Below are 14,876 nucleotides of genomic sequence, written 5' to 3'. Positions count from 1 at the left end.
CTGAGATGTCGGGAGGGGATCTCCAGGGCCTTGTGCTCTCCTGGACACACTTGCAGACACACTGTCCCAGTGGCACAATGCAGGGCAGTCCCAGGCAGAGACCTGGCAGACACATGGGGTGAGGGACCACAGATGTGTGAGCGTGAGCAGATAACAGGCAAATGAGCCTTGGAGGAGCTGCCTTGCCAACCTGGTGGGTGCCCTGGTGTCCAGAGCCACATGCTGCTGTCAGCCCGAAGGTGACTTGGGGCAACTTGTGTCCCCCTCCACATCTCAGCTCCACCCCTTAGGAAACGAACTTTATGGTGCTTTTTCAAGTGCTTTGAGCTCTACAGGTAGACTAAACAAGCAAGTATTCTCTAGATGGTTTTGTAAACCTTGCATTAATCTCTAATAGTAGTGAGATTTTGTGATTTGACCTGCCAATATGTGTGAGTCAGAGGGGAACCTACAGCAGGAATTACATTTTCCTGAGATTCCAGTGCATCCGCAGTGCTGGAAAAAGTCTGCCTAAAAATGTTGTCATTGTAGCTGTTGGCATATTTCTGGTTTTAATGTCACTCTTGTTTTTATTTTTTTAATAATATTTGAAGTTAAGTTCTTGTCTCCATGGGAGCTCTGGAGGGCCAGGCTGATGGATGGTCTGAGATTTCTGTTTGCCTCTTTAACCCTTTCACTCCAAATTCAGTTGCACACCTCAGGGAAGGGTCATTTGTTATCTTTCACATTCCCCTTGGGAATTGATGCTTTTGATTTCTTTCCCTCACACTTTTGAGCTAACCCGTGCTAGTCTGACGACTTTCTAAAACAGATAAGCAGAACTATTTTGAAAACATCTTTTCCAAAGCCTTTCTCTATCCTCTGCAGGGAAGGCACCCCAAGAAAGAAGGGGAAAGAACCCTTGTGCCTGGTGTGTTGTTGTTTTTCCAGGCCCTTTGAATTTATATTGTGTGAAACACTCTTGAAATGGCCTGTGCATCGTCACGCTTCTGGGGTGCAGGCACCAGGTATAGGGGCAGGCATCAAAGCCAGGCAAGGATGAGCACACATACCTTGCCTCGTGCCCCTGACAGGGATCCTTTTTCTTCCCCTGCTTGTTAGACCATGGTCTTCCAATGCCACCTCCTGCAGCTGGCACACAGTGCTTTCCTCGGTGTGTGGTGAGGGCAACAGTCTCCTCTGCAGCCTTTTCCCCTTCTCTGGACAGGTACAAGGCACAGAACTGCCCCGACAACAGTGAGAAGTTAACCATCTTCAATGACTCCCCCATGGAGGCAGAGGTCCATTTCTCCTTTGAGAATGACAGCAGAGGAGAGACATTCCTTTTGGACCCTCCCAGCATGAGGCTGCAGCCCAAAGAGAAGAAGGTAGGAGGTGAGCAGGTAGGGCAGGCACCGCAGAAGTGCCGTTCCTCCTGCTCACAGAGGGCTCTTTGTATTTCTTTTTGTGGGGACGGATTCAGAAGCTGACTATTTGGGCGTACCCGACTTCCACTGGCCTCATGCAAGACAGTCTCATCTGCCACGTCAAGGACAACGCAGAGCCAGTGGTGTTCCGACTGTGCTGCGAAGGGGTGCATGTGAAGCTGGGGGTCAGCCCCCAGGAGCTCCAATTCAACAAGCTTCTTCTGCACAGGTCAGTCATCCCATGGCTGAGGGCACTCCAGGGCTTGTGACAAAGAGATTAGACTCTGTTTCCAGAGGCTCAGATAGAGCTGCTTCGAGCTGCATTCAATGGCGAGACTGGTGTGAACACCAAGCAGCTGACACTGAATGTTTTCCTGTCTCTGCAGGACTGACACCCAGACCCTGGTCCTTAGAAATGACAGCCCACTGCCCATGGCATGGCATCTGAGTGGGCTGGAGGACCTTGGAGAAGATTTTTCTGTGTCACAAGGCAGGGGCGTTGTTGGGCCCCGGAAAGACTTAGAAGTTAAACTGAATTTTAGGGCTGAGAAGATTGGCATCATAAATAAGATGATCCGAGTGGAGGTGAGAGAGACTTGGGCCTTCCTGGCAGAGCAGGGCAGAGCAAGCAGCCGTGTGCTCTTAGGGACAGAGAGAGCTGCATCTGACAGACACGGGGGTGCTGTGGCCCCAACTTCTGCCTCTGTGCTGGGTTGGCCGGGTGCCCAGGCTCTGCATCCGCAGCCTGTACCACAGCCTCCTTGCTGATGTGCACGCTTGAAGGCTGTTGTTTGGTTGTACAGACCAGCATTCTCTCTGGACCCTTTCTGGGATTTTCTTCCCTGTGGTTTAGAGGCTGCATTTCAGTAAGCATGCGAGGTGATTGAAGAGGAGGGCATTAATTGTCAATGCCACCTGCTCTGGGACACCTCACATTTCTTGTGGTTGTGTTTACAGCCCTGGCCCTCTCAAGGGTGCTTTAGCAGCACCATTCCCTGCTGTGGGAGTGCAGAATTGGGCTGATAAGGTTTCTTACTGCAGCAGAATCCCACTGGGGCAGCCTGTGAAATGGGCAGGTTAGGAAAGCTTGGGAGTCCACAAACGCTTGTCAAGCCAGGGAGGCCATGGGGGGAGCAGCTGGAAGAGACAAGGACTTAGAGACTGTCTTCCAAAAGAATGGTCTAAGCAGTGTTTGTTTCTTGCTGCCTCAGGTTTCAGATACAGAAAACATCCTGGGCATTGTTCATGCGGAAACCATCAAAGTCTCTGTGGAGGTTTATGATGTTAATCTGAGCATCAACATGCCTGAAGGTCAGTGGATGCCTCCCAGACAACACAGTCCAGATGCATTTTACTACCTTAGCAAGTGGGCAACCAAAGCCCTTGGGAGGGGATGGCATTGCAGGCAAGGGTGGCACAGATCCATAAAGCACATACCTTGCAAGCTGCGTGAAGTAAAGCACTGTCAGGGCACCAACAGCCTTGAGTCTCTCCCTTCTGAACTTGGAAATGTGCAGCTTCATGTGCAGATTGCATTTGGTGCTTTGAAACAACAGTCATCTGAACAGGCAGTTGGCAATGCCCAAAGGCTCAGCACAGCACATAAAGCAGTTGGATTTGTGCTTGGAAGCAAGGAAATGGAAACCAAGCTCCTTGGCTTCTACCCTGCAGATACTTGGGAGTAAGAAGAGAAAGGGCAGCCAAGTAGCTAGAGAACACTTCTGAGAAGGGACACTTGCTGAAGAGGGTTTTGTGCCATACAAGAACTCCAACTATGTAGCTTGTGACCGGGAGTGCTCTGCAGCAGCTCACAAATATTCACCATTTCTTACCTCACTCTACGGGTTTTCTACAGGTCCAGACGGCAGCGTTGATTTTGGAACCATTAATGTCTTTGATAATAAGAAGGAAGTCCTCAGTCTTAAGAACAAAGGCTTATATGACATTGAGTACAAGTGAGTCCAGCTGCCTGGTGCTGAGCTTTTCCTCAGGCTCCTAGGCCTGCGTTCTCCCTCTGTCCATTCTGTCCATGGCTAGAACCTGTTCCCGTGCTGCTCCCTTTTCTTTTTTTTCTGGTCCTATGCAAAGTCCTGGCTGTGCTGGTGGCACCTGTACTTTCAACTGCAGAGGTCTTCATTCTTTCCCTTTCTCCACAGTTTCAAGCTGACAACTGGAAGTTCCAAGAAGGGTGACTTGAAATCTCATTTCACTGTCCGGCCACAGAGGGCTGTGCTGAAAGCCTCCAAACCACCTGTGAAAGTTGAGATCCTCTTCCACCCTATGACTGAAATGCTTCTCAAGAGCAGACCCATCCTGCTCTGCCAGGTGAGCTGCCAGGGCCTGGCTATATTAGCACAGTGTGTCTTGGGAGCATAAGCAGGAGAGGTGTCTTTGGCAAAGAAGTTTTTAGCTGGGGCATCCTCTCTCCTACATACACAAACAAAAACTTCCAGAACCATTTGGGAGGCTTCATAAGAGAGCTGTAAATCTGGCTCTGGAAGAGGCCTTTAAATAGGGAGGGTGAGCTGCTGGAGACCTGGGGTGGGGTCAGGGGACAGGGGTAGAGACTGGCCTCTGCTGTGTTTACCAACCCCTCCTTTGGTTGCAGGTCTTTGATCCCCAAGTGGGAGGTGAGACTGTTGCCACCATCCCAGTGAGGGTGTCGGCGAGAGCAGTGTACAGCAAGTACAGCATCGAGCCTGCCTCGCCCATCGACTTTGGTACCATGATTAAGGGCACCAAGAAGACCCAGGTCTTAACTGTAGAGAACAAAGGCGCCCTCAACTTCAAATTCTTCATCCACCAAGCACCTCCACTGCAAAGGTAAGAGAAGACCTGCACCAGCCTTTCTTGTCTGAGGAGGCACCACCACACAGCTGGTGTGTGACAGGCAGCCAGACCTGGGTTATTGTCCATTTGGATTGCTGGCTTGGGAAGAGGGAGGAAAACAACACCTCAGTATCCCCATGTGTGGGACAAAGCTGGTGACAGAGCTGCTCTGTCCATGAGCTGCAGCAATGCGTGCTGCAGGCAGCTCTCCAGGGGCCATCGGGAGCAGGAAGGCTTTCCTCCATGGGGAGGAAGGCCAGCTTTGGCCTCAGACAAAGGCAGGGGAGCTCAGCATGACACATCTCTGCTTTCTCCTCTCAGTTCACAGGAAGAGGAATCTGCCCCCTCGGTCAGGGAAAAAACGCACTCGACACAGGTGGGTGGCTCCTGCTCCTCCCCAGCATGTGGTGCTGCAGGGGATGGGGGAGGATGCAGCTGTGCCCAGGCTGGGGATAGGACATGAGGGATAGGACATGATCTGCGGGATGGAGAGTCCATTATCTGCTCAGTTCCACTGACAGTCCCATGCTCTGGCTCTGACCTGCAGTTGTGGGGTCAAGAGAGGGGAGCAGGTCCTGTGTTTGGTGGCTGCTAGCCAGCACAGATCTGTGAACACCACAGGAGCAAACTGTCCCCATCTGAACTCCCAATCTGTAGAGCACTGACAACTTTGCTTTTTCTTCTTTCCAATCCTCTCCCTCTCTCCCATCATTGCTCTCAGTCCTTTCTGCTCTCCTGTACCCCTGGAGGTTGAAGGATCCCAGCTACCACCTTCATTCTTTTCACCAAACTCCTTCCTCTCTGCCACTCGGGACAGACGTGCAGCTCCTTCTGGCTTGTTCATCTCATCCTGGGGCTGCCTTTGGGCTGTGGAGTCGTCCTTCCCTGCCCTGACACTGGGTGCTTGGGCCCAGCTGGAGGCCGAGGCGTGGCATCCTCCTTGCTGGGGGTGTTCAGGGCACGGCTGTCGGGCATCAGCCTGTCCTGGTGCTCTTTCTGCAGGCTCAGCTCACTGTAGGCATGTTCACCGTGTCCCCTTGCTCCGGCTCCATCGGTCCTTGGGGCAAGCAAAACATCACAGTGGATTGCAACGCAGGAGCAGAGGGGAAATGCGAGGAGCAGGTGTACATTGACATCAGCAACAGAGACCCCAAGGACAATCCCCTCGGCATTCCCTTTACTCTGACTGCCGAGTCCTGCTTCCCAGGTACGTACTGTCCACAGGTTGCCATGGGCAGTCCTGCTGCTGATCAGCACCTAAACTTGCTACTTGCATAGAGAGGCACCCTGGTCCTGAAGTCCCACCTTAAAATCCTCAGAGGTTGCAGTCGTTTTCAAGTCCACCAGTGGGGAGAGGCTGGGAGGGATGTGTGGAAGCATAAAAGGAAAGCAATGCCCTTTAAGACTGAGGTTGACTGAGCTCCATCCTCACTGACTGAGCTCTCTTATCCAAGGCTGGGTTTTGCAGTCACCTGGGCAGAAAGGGCTTATGAAGCCTTCTGAGAGGCCAACTGGGTCCAGGTAAATTCAGCAGAGGCTTCTCCAGCCTCAGCCCTCCCTCTGGTCTGTCTGCAGCACTTGTTGAAGACGTCACATCCATCTTTGAGAAGTACCCGATCCACAGCAACATCAATCTCCACCAGACATTACAGTCAGTGCAAGGCAATGGTGTGTTCATCAGAGATGATAACACATTCATCTTCACCAAAGTTCTGGTTGGGCAACGGGCCACAGCTTACTTCAAGATCTCTAATGCCAGCAGTATCCCATGTAATGTGGTCCTCTCCATCAAAGCCTTGCCTGGAGAGGTAAGAACAAGAGGCCAAGGTGACCACTGCTCTCTAAAGGCCATGTGAGAGCCTGCCTTGTTCTCCAGAATCATTGCATTCTCTGGCCCAGCTGGACTAGTCCAGCTCAGTGCAGGTCGAACTGCAGGGCAGAGCAGCAATGCCAGGGGGGCACTTGCATTGAATTCCACATCTCTCAAGCAAATTTTGGCTCACGCTTCTGGGTCTTTGGTGGGAATCCTGAACATCTCTGGAAAGCACACTCAGAGAGGGGCTGTTACGGACTGATGGGACAGAGCTCAAAGCAGAGCATTTCCTGGCTTTTCCTTCTCTTGAAAGGCCAGTCCTGGGTTATTTGCAGGGTTTTCCATGCTGCCCCAACCTCCCACATGTGTTGGGGTGGCTACCCAGCCATCAAAGCAAGCTTTTGTATGCCTGGGCATTGGCGCAAGGTCAGCATCCCCTGGGATGGAGGAGCCTGCCCAGGGAAGCATGAAGCAAGACAGGCTGTCTGGGGCTGTTCCCAGGGATGCATCTATGGATGTACTGGGTCACACTGAAAGATGTGACACTAACACTGCACTGTGGGTTCCCCCCAAGCCTCACAACCTCATCAGCCACATCTTCAAGTTGGATCCTGTTGAGATGAAGCTTCCTGGCTTATCTCATGGCTTTGCTACAGTGACCTTCACTCCAGAAGAAAAGAAGGACCACCAGTGTACTTTCACAGCTTCTGTTGTTATCCCAAAAAGGTGAGTGACCCTGTGAAGTATTGGGGGGGACCGTTCTGGTAGCTGCCTCTCCTCTTGGTGCCTCTAATGCTTTCAGTACTCTTAGGCAGAGTACTTGGCATGAGATGATCTGGGAGGTAGTAACTGTTAGGCAGAGCAGAGCAGAAAAATGGGGAGGATACTTCAGCCTGTGTGAGGGACTCTGAAGAGAGGGCCTTAGGTAGCCAACTGGAAGTTATTGAGAAGTGCAACAGCTGAGCTGGGGCTTTCCAAGGACAAAAGGCTTAGATGAAGCAGTTTCTGTGCCAGCAAGTCAAGATTTCCTCCTTATTTCTGTAAAAGGAAGTGATCCTGTGTGGTTCCCTGCATGCATTAAGCTATTTTTATATCAGGGGAGTGATTTGAGCTCTTATCAAAGAGAAGCCCAGTTCCTCTCCCTGGGACCTGTGTACTGGGGCTCTGACCTGCCCTTCCCCAAGCCTTTAGTGGCTGAATTGGAACAGGGAAGTCAGCTTTCTGCCCTAACAAGCAGTTCCTTTTGTAGTATCCTTGGAAATAATCTTTACTGATGGTGCTGTTGGTTTGGTTTTCCCTTCTTGCCTTCGTACTGTTTTCATGGTGTGCTTTTGCTTGTTGCATATGTCTCATATCACTGCAGCCAGAGGATTTGCCACGTCTCATCTGGTGCCTCATTATTTATCTGCTGTACAGCATGATTCAAATCAGGGAAATTATTTAGAACTGTTATTCTGGAAGGCTCTGGCTGAAATGGTTTCTGTGCCTCTCCAGCAGCTCTGTGAATACGAAACCCCAACAGCTGACCTTCACTATCAGTGGAGAGGGGCACGTGCCTCAGGTGACAGTCGAGTACCCAGGCCTTCGGAGCAAGAGAGGAAACCCTGTGCTGCGCTTCAGGAGGCTCCTGCTGGGGGACTCACAGGCACTGCCCCTGGTCCTTCGTAACGATGGCGTCATACCCACAAAGGTAAGGACCTGCTCGGGGAGTGCTCTGGGCTGGGAGCAAGTGCTTGTCCCATGGAACAAAGGTCCCAAAAAATGTGATTTTTCTGTCCAGTCTTTCCTCTTTGTGTTCTTGTTGAACAGAACACAAGAAAGGTGGTGGGGTGTTTTTCCCCCCATCTCCCAGCTCACATTTTGTTCTCATGTGGGCATGTATGATGTCCCAGTTCCGTGAAATTGCATTTGATACTGGCTGACTCCATTTTAATTAAATTAGTTGTGGTTTAATTACGTTCTGCTCATGACTGTCTGTCCTGTTTATCCATATGCTTCTGAACACCCTTTTTCCCCTGTGTGACTTCACTTAACCTTTGTGCTGGGCGCTGTGTTTGAGGTGGGGAGGTGGTCTGGCTTCCCCATGCTGGACCAGTAGCCGTACGGGCTCAATCCACGTGCCAGCCTCTACTCACACCAATGTCACTGTGCTCTGTGTTCCCTTTTCTCAGTTTACAGTTCACATCGTGGATGACAAGGGAGTTTTCTTTATGAAAGGCAGGCAGTCCTCACTCCGTGCCTTCCACATTGGAGACATGGAAGAGGACTCCACTGGAAAAGGTAAATTCATTAACTGTGCAGCGTGATCATTCACAGAGGGAAAAGGTGTGCCCTGATCTTGGCTTGTCTAAGCAGCAGCCACATGTTAGACGTAGTTTCTTTCCTTGGTCTCTCTGTCCCCCGAGCTTTTCTTGTGGATTCCTTGCAGGGTTTCCTCCTAGCAAGTTGTAGGAAGTTTTTCTGTTCTTTGAGACACGGTGGGTTGAGCTGTGGGGCACTATCACCACCTCAGTGGACTGGCTGAGGTCTTTGCTGCATGTGGGAAGGTACCAGCCTGAACGGAGGCAGCCCTTGAGCACACAAGCCAGCCAGCAGAAGCCAAAACTACTCCTTGGCTCAGCCTTCCATACGGCAGGAGCTGGCTGGAAGCAGATGGAATGAGGGCTGGGCATTAACCTGAGGTTAAGCAGCTTAAGTGGTGATATGTGTGATGGTGGCATAGTCTTGTGAACACAGGAAGAGGGTCTGGAACCACTGGTGGGAGAACCTGTGCTTAGAAGCAACTGATTCCAACCTCTTATTCCTCGTATAACCCCGGGAAATATTTCCTCTGTACAGCTGTATCACTTAAATCTGATTCCCATTGCTGTGCAGCCAAGAAGCATCCTGAGAAGCCTTACATGCTCCTGGAACACGGGCAGTCAGCAGAGTTTGATGTGTTTTTCAAACCCACCCTGGCCCAACATCTGGAAGGGAAGATCCGTGTGCCACTGTCAGGCAACAATGAAATCAACATAGAGCTGGTGGGTGAAGGCTACGACGATGACTTCACCTTTGATAACCTCCCTGGACTAGCAGAAGACAGCGAGAAGAGCAATGCTGAGGGCAGTCTGGAGGACGACATCATTGAGGGTAAGAGAGGAGAGGCTGCCAAGGTAGAGCGAGGAAGAGGAAAATGTCTGATCATGCACGTCCTCTCTCTAACCAGGGCTGGGCTGTCACCCACTGGACTTGGGGGCCTGTGAGCTTGCCAGCCGTGCACACAGAGCAGTGTTTGCTGTGCTGCTTGTCGCTGGGCACAAGCACAGCCACGGGCTTGGGGACCCCCAGAGGGAGGGAGGCTTGGTGCAAGGAAGAGCTGAACATACACGTGTCTCTGAAAGTGAGGGGGGTGGATGGACCTCACTGCATGCTGAGATCTCTTACTCTCCTTCACAGCTATCAGAGCGAATCACATTGAGTTTGGGGACTGTGCAGTCAGGGAGCTCTGCGAGAAGACCTTCACAGTCACCAACCGCAGCAAGGAGGTGATGCGGTTTGAGTGGCTGGCAGACGCCCTATTCCAGTTCTCCCCCAAGGTGAGCTGGGACAACCCTGCCTTTCCCAGTTGCTCAAACCCTTTCCCGGTGTTCCTGGGAGCTGGCAGGGAGTCACCAGAGTGAGAGCCCATTCCAGTGCCATGCAGGAGATCCCCCCTGGCTGGGGCAGGGCTGTCAGCCCAGCAGAAAAGGCTCCGTGTTATGGGAGGTGGCACCTTCTGTTGATACTTTGCTTTATCAAATCTCACATAAATCCTCACTGAGGTGCAGATTCCCGGCACAGCTGCTCGCCATATCAATCCCTTTTGCTGTCAGTGCTGCCCTTGCCAGTGATTCCAGTTTGGTCTTGACTCTCTGGTTCTCCCTAGGTGGGACACCTCCAGCCTGGTTGTGCCAAGGATATCAGAGTGACCTTGAAATCCAAAGTCCCAGTCACCATCAAAAGGCACTCTGTGAACTGTAAGGTGGACAAGATCAAATACCAGCTGCCACCAGAAGAAGTTTACAACTGGGACGATGGAATGTACACTGAGAAGTGGGAGGACACCAATGAGAGATTACCAGGAGCCCGCTGGCCTATCAAGGAGAAGGTAAGAAGCACAGCAGCAAAAGCTAACCAAGCTTCTGCAAAAGGACCTGCCGACAGCAGCAGAGCACCAGCACTGCTGGCAGAGCAGCTCCTGCTTCCCCTGGGCATTGGCTCCAGCCGGGAGGTTCACCAGCAGTGCCTTTTAGGGAGAGGCGGATGCGCAGTGAGCGGGTGGGCTCACACCACAGGGGGAAGCCTTTGGGCAAGAGACCTTTATCCACATGCAAACTGCCAGTCTGTGCCACAAGCCAAGTGTTGCAGCCCATGTTGAATGGGAGGTCACGTTTGATTTTATCCCATTTTACAGTGTTAAAATCTCTTCATCTGATTTGGTGCCTTTTCACCCACAAGGAGTTAATTCCACTGCATTCTGTCTCTTGTTCTGAAGGGGAGAGCAGCACAAGTGCTCTTCCACGTACACCAATGAGCTCCGAGCTCTGCCTACACCGATACCAGAGATTTTGGGTGTGGCCTCTGTCTTGTGGGGGATATCTCATTATGGAGCAGCCCAGGCACTGTGCAGGAGTCTGGAGAAGCATCATCTCCAGAAACTCTTGCTTTCTATCATTATTGCCACACACACTTGTCTTGGTGAAGGTTCTTTCTGAGAACTTTGTAAGTCCTGTAAACCCAACTTCCCCATCAGAGCATCAGCAGTTGGAGACTTTCCCAGTGAGTTTATTCGCATCCCAAAATGCCCACAGCCAGCTCCCACCCCCCATGTGCCATCTGGAGGGCACTTTCTCCTAAGATGAGAAGGAAGTTCTTTCTAGGACTAGTCAGTCTTGGGCTTCTCCATCTACAGGGCTCCAGCAGGGGAACTTAATCCTAACTTTGAGACCTGCTGGATTTATAGGGGACCAGGGAAAAGGTCAGAGGCTCTTCAGGGTTGAAGCACAGGGACTGACAGCTGGCCATAATCCCCATGAGTGTATTAATAGCTGTGGTGGTGACTGCTTTGATCAGTGGGTAGAAACCAATGCTGTAGTACAACAGTCCAATTTTGTCATCTTTCCAGGGAAATAAACCTGAATGTCCTTTCTATGCGGCTGAGTTTGGAGGCCAAAGGATTTCTCAGCTCAGCCTGGCTTTCTGGGCTCTGCTCAGTGATTCTTCCCTCCTCTGCCTGCAGGTGGCCAAGGCAGTCCCGGAACCAACTCACACCGTCCTGGAGAAGAGCAGCCGCGAGGTTGAGCTTTTCCTTAGTGCTCAAGTTGACTACGCCAAGTTCAAACTGGACACAGTTGAGGTTCAGCTGAAGCAGACTGAGCCCTTCCAGACAGAGATAAGCACGTGAGTGCTGGGCACCATGTTGGCCCTTTCCTCCTAAACTTCCAGACTTTGAAATACTTTGTTTGGGCCACCCAGGGCAGCAATTCTGAATGTGGCAGAGTTGCCTGGAGAAGAAGACGTTCCTCAGCAGAAGGTGGTACCAGGAGCCCACCATACAGTGTTACTTTAGTACATGCTTTTTATTCCTCCTCCTTGTTTTTCAGTTTCCAGATGTCCAATACAGGCAAAGTAGCCCTGAAATACTCCTGGGAGGTGGATCTGGAGCAGGAAAGACCATCAAAGCGTTCTGGAAAGCCATACTCGGTCACTCTAATGCGTGAGTCATTGGCTCTGGGACATTTCAGTTGGTAGCTGAGGGCCTGGGGAGAAGACCCTGCCACTTCACCCCAAAACATTAATTGCTTTTTCATCCCTGTCCACTTCCCAGCTGCAGCTGGAGAGTTTTCTCCTTACCCCCTCTCTGCCTTTTAGCCCCTCCTCTTCTTGCTCTGCCACTTGTGCTCTGCACAGGAGCTGAGCCGGGCTCTGAGGAGAGCCACATGCTGGGTCAGGACTGGGAAGGGGGACATCAGGGCACCTCTTTGGGAAGTCTCTGAGACTGGGAAAAACAAGGGTGGAACAACTGAGCTGCCCTGCAGCCGCTGTCTGTATGCAATTCCCCACTCCAGGGCAAATGCAAAGTCACTGTCTAAAACCAAGCCTCCTGCCCCAGCATGGGAGTGTGTGCTGCAGGCGGAGACCCTGCTCCCAGCCGCTCTATCTCCTGCTGAAAGTACTTGGCCAGAGGTGCTCCAAGTGCATCCCAGCTCTCTTCTACCCACCTGCAGCAGGAGGCAGAGTTGTTGGGAACAAAGGATTTTGTCTTTGAAAGATGCCCTTTTCCCTCCTGCAGGTTATTTCTTGTCCTCTGCTACTGTGGATCACTGGTTTGAGCATCGTCCAAGTCGGGTGCACTGGGCATCGCCGCTCGAGTCAACTCGGCCCCAGTCAAGTCTGCCCCACTCTACTCAGCCCACGCCAAGTCGGCGCCGCTCAAGCCAGATGACCTGCCTTACAAAGCACGTTAGTTCCTCCATGGAACTGTATCCAGATGACTTCGATGACCCACCGCTGTTCTCCGTCGAGCCTGACTGTGGCACCATCCCTGCTGGCCAAACTCAGATTTTCCAAGTGAAATTCTGCCCGACACGTGTGGGGGAATTTAAGGCTGAAATGCTGTGCAGGTAAGAAATGTCCAGGTGCTTTCCAATCCATGCTCCTGGTGGGTATCACAGGATGGGCCATCTGGTGCACCCTTCCTGCTCAAGCAGGGTTATCCCAGAGAATATGGCACAGGATTGTGTCCAGAGGGTTCTGGAATACCTCCAGTGAGGGAGACTCCACACCCTCTCTGGACAACCTGTCACCTGCACAGGAAAGAAGTTCTTCCCCACGTTCAGGTGGAACTTGTTTTGCATCAGGTTATGCCCATTGCCTCTTGTCCTATTGATGGGCAGCACCAAGCAGAGCCTGGTCCATCCTCTGACATCCTCCCTTCAGTCCCTCTGACTGGAGTGGTGAGCGTGCAGCCCTGGGGACAGCCAGCCCCAGAGAGGCAGCAGGAACACACAGCATCCAAGAGCACAGAAAGATGATCATCTGGCCAAGGCCAGATGTCTGTGGAGATGTCTCTGGATCTGTGTGGAGACAATGGGAAAAGACACTGTATGAAACACTAAGCTCCTGGAGGGCTGCAAAATCTGGAATGGGAGATCCAGAATGGCTGCCAAGGGGCCAACCAGTCCCCAGCTATGCTTCCTTATGGGACAAGCCCAGCCTCCTTCTCTGCCTGGAGCCCCATATGCTGCAGTTGGTCCCCAGGCCCATAACTGGTTGTGTTTCTGCCCTTCCACCTCTGCTGCCTCCATGGCAGGGAGTGCAGTTCTGTTTCATTTGCTGCTCGCTGCTTGCATGGAGAGAGGATGTGACACTGTGTGCTCTGTGAGGAGACAGGCGAGCAGCTGGCTGGCTGGGAATGTTCATCTGGCTAACACCCGTCCCTTTCTTCCCAGCATTCCTAACCTGAAGCCATCTCAGAAGAGCCCATCGGTGTTTGTGATGGGGAAAGGCTATTTGCGGAAGGCTGATCTCAAACGCTCTACGTCACTGCAAAAAGGTGAAACCCAGAGCAGCAAGCCGAAGAAGAAGGTGCAGCAGTCAGCAAAACCAGAGTGACACCATTTATGTCATGGCTTCTCCTGCTCATGGTTTCCCAGCCTTCACCATAAGCCTCCCCAGCTGCTCTTCAACCCCCAACACCCATCCTCTACCTCATCCACGTACTAGCTAATAAACTGTCTCAACCCACAAGTTTTCACACTGTTACTCTTCCAGTTCTCTCCCACATCCACAGGAGGGGAGTGAGCAGGTGTCCGTGTGGTGCTTGGTTGGGAGCTGGGGCTCAGCCATCTCCAGGAAAGCAGCTGTGATCAGACATCACCCCTATTCCTCCATAGGCTGCTCTGCTCTCTTAGGAATTCCCATTCCTTGGCCTTTGTGTAATGGGTGGGGTGGTGAAGTGTCCCTTGATCACACTAGGAACTCTGCATGGCTAATGTGGGAGCAGCACTGACTGTAGCAGGAACTTCAGCTGCTTGGCTAAAGGCTGGGGTGAAGGACAAGAGTGGCAATGATCAGTTATCCCCTGACAGCCTTGGAGCATTTGCTACCTGAACCCTAGCCCGAGGGGAGCACTACCATTGCCTCAGTAATTATTACAATCCAGCTTTCCTTAGGACTGGAAGGTTCAGCCTTCATTGTCCATTGCTCCTTGTTTCCAAGGTGCTTCCCAACATCAGCCACTGTCCCAGAGCTTAGCTGAGTAAGACAACCCATGTCAGTGACAGGCAGAAGAGAAGGTTGTGAGAAGAGACCTCGTAGCACCTTCCAGTACCTGGAGGGGCCTGCAGGGAAGCCAGAGAGGGACTCTTTGTCAGGAACTGTAGTGACAGGCCAAGGAGTAATGGGTACTAATTGAAAGAGGGGACATGTGGCTTAGATATTAGGAAGAAATTCTTTACTGTGAGGCTGGTGAGACAGTGGCACAGGTTGCCCGGGGAGGTTGTGGATGCTCCAGCCCTGCAACTCTCAAAAAGCCAGGCTGGAGGGGGTTCTGAGCAACCAGGTCCATGGCAGGGAGATGGCACAAGATGATCTTTAGGGTCCCTTCCAACCCCTTAACATCCTGTGAGTCCGTGATTCTCCAAGTGTTTGGGCAGAAATGCAGCACTTTGCCCGTCCCTCTCCCGCCGGGAGCTGCTCCAATCCTGCCGCTCAGCCGGGGCTGAACTGGGTCCCTGGAGCCAAACGGCGTCAGCGCCGCATTTCTGGGGCGATGGGGCCCCGTGCTGGGCAAGGAGGGAACGGCC

At 52.1% G+C, this 14,876-nt stretch overlaps 1 protein-coding gene across 1 annotated transcript in view; it reads left to right on the top strand.

The window, feature by feature from the left end:
• LOC103766317 (hydrocephalus-inducing protein homolog) overlaps positions 1-13,711 on the top strand; it is a 50,481-nt gene extending 36,770 nt beyond the window's left edge. The window contains exons 37-56 of the mRNA XM_029965563.1: positions 1,208-1,367; positions 1,463-1,635; positions 1,793-1,991; positions 2,618-2,717; positions 3,262-3,361; positions 3,563-3,731; positions 4,015-4,229; positions 4,557-4,611; positions 5,238-5,442; positions 5,811-6,043; positions 6,623-6,774; positions 7,543-7,738; positions 8,220-8,328; positions 8,923-9,180; positions 9,487-9,626; positions 9,956-10,177; positions 11,309-11,469; positions 11,673-11,785; positions 12,362-12,692; positions 13,521-13,711. Coding sequence (XP_029821423.1) covers positions 1,208-1,367; positions 1,463-1,635; positions 1,793-1,991; positions 2,618-2,717; positions 3,262-3,361; positions 3,563-3,731; positions 4,015-4,229; positions 4,557-4,611; positions 5,238-5,442; positions 5,811-6,043; positions 6,623-6,774; positions 7,543-7,738; positions 8,220-8,328; positions 8,923-9,180; positions 9,487-9,626; positions 9,956-10,177; positions 11,309-11,469; positions 11,673-11,785; positions 12,362-12,692; positions 13,521-13,683 — 3,454 coding nt within the window. The 3' untranslated portion in view covers positions 13,684-13,711. The remainder of the gene's footprint in view (positions 1-1,207; positions 1,368-1,462; positions 1,636-1,792; positions 1,992-2,617; positions 2,718-3,261; positions 3,362-3,562; positions 3,732-4,014; positions 4,230-4,556; positions 4,612-5,237; positions 5,443-5,810; positions 6,044-6,622; positions 6,775-7,542; positions 7,739-8,219; positions 8,329-8,922; positions 9,181-9,486; positions 9,627-9,955; positions 10,178-11,308; positions 11,470-11,672; positions 11,786-12,361; positions 12,693-13,520) is intronic.
• Positions 13,712-14,876: the final 1,165 nt, after the last annotated feature.

Source organism: Manacus vitellinus, unplaced genomic scaffold (genome assembly GCF_001715985.3).
Source record: "Manacus vitellinus isolate BGI_N305 unplaced genomic scaffold, ASM171598v3 scaffold_10_pilon, whole genome shotgun sequence".
Lineage (NCBI taxonomy): Eukaryota > Metazoa > Chordata > Aves > Passeriformes > Pipridae > Manacus > Manacus vitellinus.
Note: the sequence above shows the minus strand (reverse complement) of the source record. Positions and strands in the feature narration are given on the sequence as shown.